The sequence below is a fragment of the Penaeus monodon genome, chromosome 22 (assembly GCF_015228065.2).
Source record: "Penaeus monodon isolate SGIC_2016 chromosome 22, NSTDA_Pmon_1, whole genome shotgun sequence".
Classification (NCBI taxonomy): Eukaryota; Metazoa; Arthropoda; class Malacostraca; order Decapoda; family Penaeidae; genus Penaeus; species Penaeus monodon.
Window position 1 is genome coordinate 44837828 of NC_051407.1, and position 3582 is coordinate 44841409.

Below are 3582 nucleotides of genomic sequence, written 5' to 3' on the forward strand. Positions count from 1 at the left end.
TTAAAAGCAAAGATCCATGGCATTAGGGGGAAGACTTAGGAAACATAAAGTTGGCATTAGATGTCTCAAGATCACAGCTTCCCAGTACTCCTGGAATTGCTTCAGTGCAAGAGCAAGGTTGCTTTCACATACCAGTTGGTACCAGTGAGACTAAGTTCATTTGATATTGTTGATTTACTTGAATAGTTTAGATTTGTATTTTACAGGAACTCTTTGATGAGGTGTTTCAGCCAAGACCAGAAGACGGCGATGTGAGTGTCTTCTGCTATGCAGAGTTTAAGCTTAGACTGATGGGCTATTCATGCCTCATCCCTGGATTCTCCACATTACTGGCAAACCTAATTTTGCCAGATAGGGTTGAAGATATCGCCAGTGTACGTACATCCGTTAATCTAAGTTGATTGGTGTTTTTGTTAGTAATCAAGTTTCCTAAGGGCTATTGATACATTGGGTTAGCGAAGTTTGAAGCTTGTGTCACATAACTGAATGCTGTATTTCCAGCAGACCCATGACTTGTGCTATTTAACCTGGCTCTACTTCACCGCAGTTACAGCAACTGCTGTCGGCTATGGTGATGTCTCATGCAAGACAATAATAAGCAGATTAATCCTCACCTAACCCTTGCCACAATGGCAGATATTGAAAGTAAACTGTGGCTGACAGTCTTTGATAAAAAATACAGGTCATCAGATCATGAGGGTAATCTTCGTACTGAAGATTGAAGAAATAGGAGGTTATGCTGAGATATCCCATTTAATTAACATATGGAAGTACCTGATCAGGATATTAACGTGGTGGTTTGTGGTGACTGGGTTTATATATTATGTAAGTAAGGATATGAACTTTTGTACCAGACTAGTGAGGATGATTTTAGCCGTATTTCCGGACTTTACTCCTTATAGACCGATATTGCGCAACAAGTTAGTGTCTATGTAGTTTTCTTCCTGTTTCTTTATTCAATATTAATGTGAAATAAACTGAAAATCCTGCTGATAAAAAAAGACCAAAGCACTGTAAGAAATGGAGTGAAAAGGAAGTCTGAGGGAGCTGAGTTGCCTTTGTCTTCATACTCCCCTTTTATTTCTTTACTGTATTTTTTTTATCTTTTTTAATATTTTTCCTTAATTACCTCTCATCAGGCATATTGTGTTTTGTGGCCACCTGAACACACAGAAGATCCGTATTTTTATAAAGACAAGGATTAACAGGGATGCTGACCTGGTCTTTCTGGGCGAGTAAGTATATTGTGCTTTATACACAGTAACTCTTCACCTACATGATAAGGCTTCCGGTGGTGCTTCACAGGGCGATTCCCATTATAAAAGCTTCACTGATTTCTTTTAATCTGGTATCACTCGGAAGTATTTTTCTAAGCATATTAAATGTCCAAACCAAAAATGTAGAAAGAGTACAGCGTTTAGGAAGGTTGGGATTGTATGCTCTTTGTGTTCAATCTGCAATGCTACTAGTGATTAGCAATCGGCCCCCACTCTGGATGTTGTATGAACACCTTACTGCCGCAGTCTAAGGCGCGATCCTGAGGGAGTGTTAAGTGAATCTGGCCCTAATGTTTTCTCCTTTCACCAGCAACTTCATACACTTTGTAATTTCTTGGTCTGAATTGAGACATATTTAATGCATAGTGTCATTGTTGATTAATGTGACACCATATCTTTTGTATTTGATTCAACAAAATTGCAGTTGTACTCCGTGTGTGAACTGCGAATCACCACTCGAAGGCTTGCATCCTGTCCAAGGCCTGGTTCAAGATGGTCGAGAACTTGCTGCGGTAATCATGTTACTTTACTCTTGTTCAGACTTGAGGAAGATTGAACCCTTTCTATGTAATTTTACTTTATTAGTATTTTTCATGGTGTGGTCTAGTGTAAAGACTCTTATGTAAAGGATTTGAACTTATCATTTCCTTTCCAGATCCATAAAGCACGTGCCTGCATTTTCCTCTCAAACCAAAATAGCAAAGACCAGGAAGGGGAAGACTTAGGAAACATAAAGTTGGCATTAGATGTCTCAAGATCCACAGCTTCCCCAGTACTCCTGGAATTGCTTCAGTGCAAGAGCAAGGTTGCTTTCACATACCAGTTGGTACCAGTGAGACTAAGTTCATTTGATATTGTTGATTTACTTGAATAGTTTAGATTTGTATTTTTACAGGAACTCTTTGATGAGGTGTTTCAGCCAAGACCAGAAGACGGCGATGTGAGTGTCTTCTGCTATGCAGAGTTTAAGCTTAGACTGATGGGCTATTCATGCCTCATCCCTGGATTCTCCACATTACTGGCAAACCTAATTTTGCCAGATAGGGTTGAAGATATCGCCAGTGTACGTACATCCGTTAATCTAAGTTGATTGGTGTTTTTGTTAGTAATCAAGTTTCCTAAGGGCTATTGATACATTGGGTTAGCGAAGTTTGAAGCTTGTGTCACATAACTGAATGCTGTATTTCCAGCAGACCCATGACTTGTGCTATTTAACCTGGCTCTACTTCACCGCAGTTACAGCAACTGCTGTCGGCTATGGTGATGTCTCATGCAAGACAATAATAAGCAGATTAATCCTCACCTAACCCTTGCCACAATGGCAGATATTGAAAGTAAACTGTGGCTGACAGTCTTTGATAAAAAATACAGGTCATCAGATCATGAGGGTAATCTTCGTACTGAAGATTGAAGAAATAGGAGGTTATGCTGAGATATCCCATTTAATTATCATCTGGAAGTACCTGATCAGGATATTACGTGGTGGTTTGTGGTGACTGGGTTTATATATTATGTAAGTAAGGATATGAATACTTTTGTACCAGACTTAGTGAGGATGATTTTAGCCGTATTTCCGGACTTTACTCCATATAGACCGATATTGCGCAACAAGTTAGTGTCTATGTAGTTTTCTTCCTGTTTCTTTATTCAATATTAATGTGAAATAAACTGAAAATCCTGCTGATAAAAAAAGACCAAAGCACTGTAAGAAATGGAGTGAAAAGGAAGTCTGAGGGAGCTGAGTTGCCTTTGTCTTCATACTCCCCTTTTTATTTCTTTACTGTATTTTTTTATCTTTTGTAATATTTTTCCCTAATTACCTCTCATCAGGCATATTGTGTTTTGTGGCCACCTGAACACACAGAAGATCCGTATTTTTATAAAGACAAGGATTAACAGGGATGCTGACCTGGTCTTTCTGGGCGAGTAAGTATATTGTGCTTTATACACAGTAACTCTTCACCTACATGATAAGGCTTCCGGTGGTGCTTCACAGGGTGATTTCACTTGGTTCTACACCAACAACCCGCTCTGCTCTGGGGAAGTAATTGGTGTAGATACCAAGGAAGATGGTGTAGTGGATGTTGAGGAAGAACGGATCTAAGCAAGTAGGAAGAGCATGTCGCTTTGGAGGAAGAACTGATGGAGTGGGTGACATGGTAGCAAGAGAAGGCGATGTGGCTGCGGAGGAGACAGCAGGAAAGTTCTGATAGGCAAAGACTGGTTTCCCAAGTACCCTGTGAGGGTATACTTCAACTGTTCTGCAAAATGAAATGCACACATCAATAATTGATTCCTATAATAG

The 3582-nt window shown here is 39.6% G+C and overlaps 2 protein-coding genes across 2 annotated transcripts in view; both read left to right on the top strand.

Moving 5' to 3' along the window:
• The first annotated feature begins 60 nt into the window (after positions 1–60).
• LOC119587458 (calcium-activated potassium channel slowpoke-like) lies at positions 61–753 on the top strand. Its single transcript, XM_037936184.1, has 2 exons — positions 61–117; positions 207–753. Exons 1-2 carry the CDS (start codon positions 61–63, stop codon positions 399–401), a joined length of 252 nt encoding a protein of 83 aa, XP_037792112.1. The 3' UTR covers positions 402–753.
• LOC119587460 (calcium-activated potassium channel slowpoke-like) overlaps positions 487–3582 on the top strand; it is a gene marked incomplete in the record, with an annotated part of 44614 nt that continues 41518 nt past the window's right edge. The window contains 6 exon segments of the mRNA XM_037936185.1: positions 487–571; positions 683–920; positions 1140–1235; positions 1702–1789; positions 1933–2082; positions 2173–2340. Of these exon segments, the coding sequence (XP_037792113.1) occupies positions 487–571; positions 683–920; positions 1140–1235; positions 1702–1789; positions 1933–2082; positions 2173–2340 (825 nt within the window).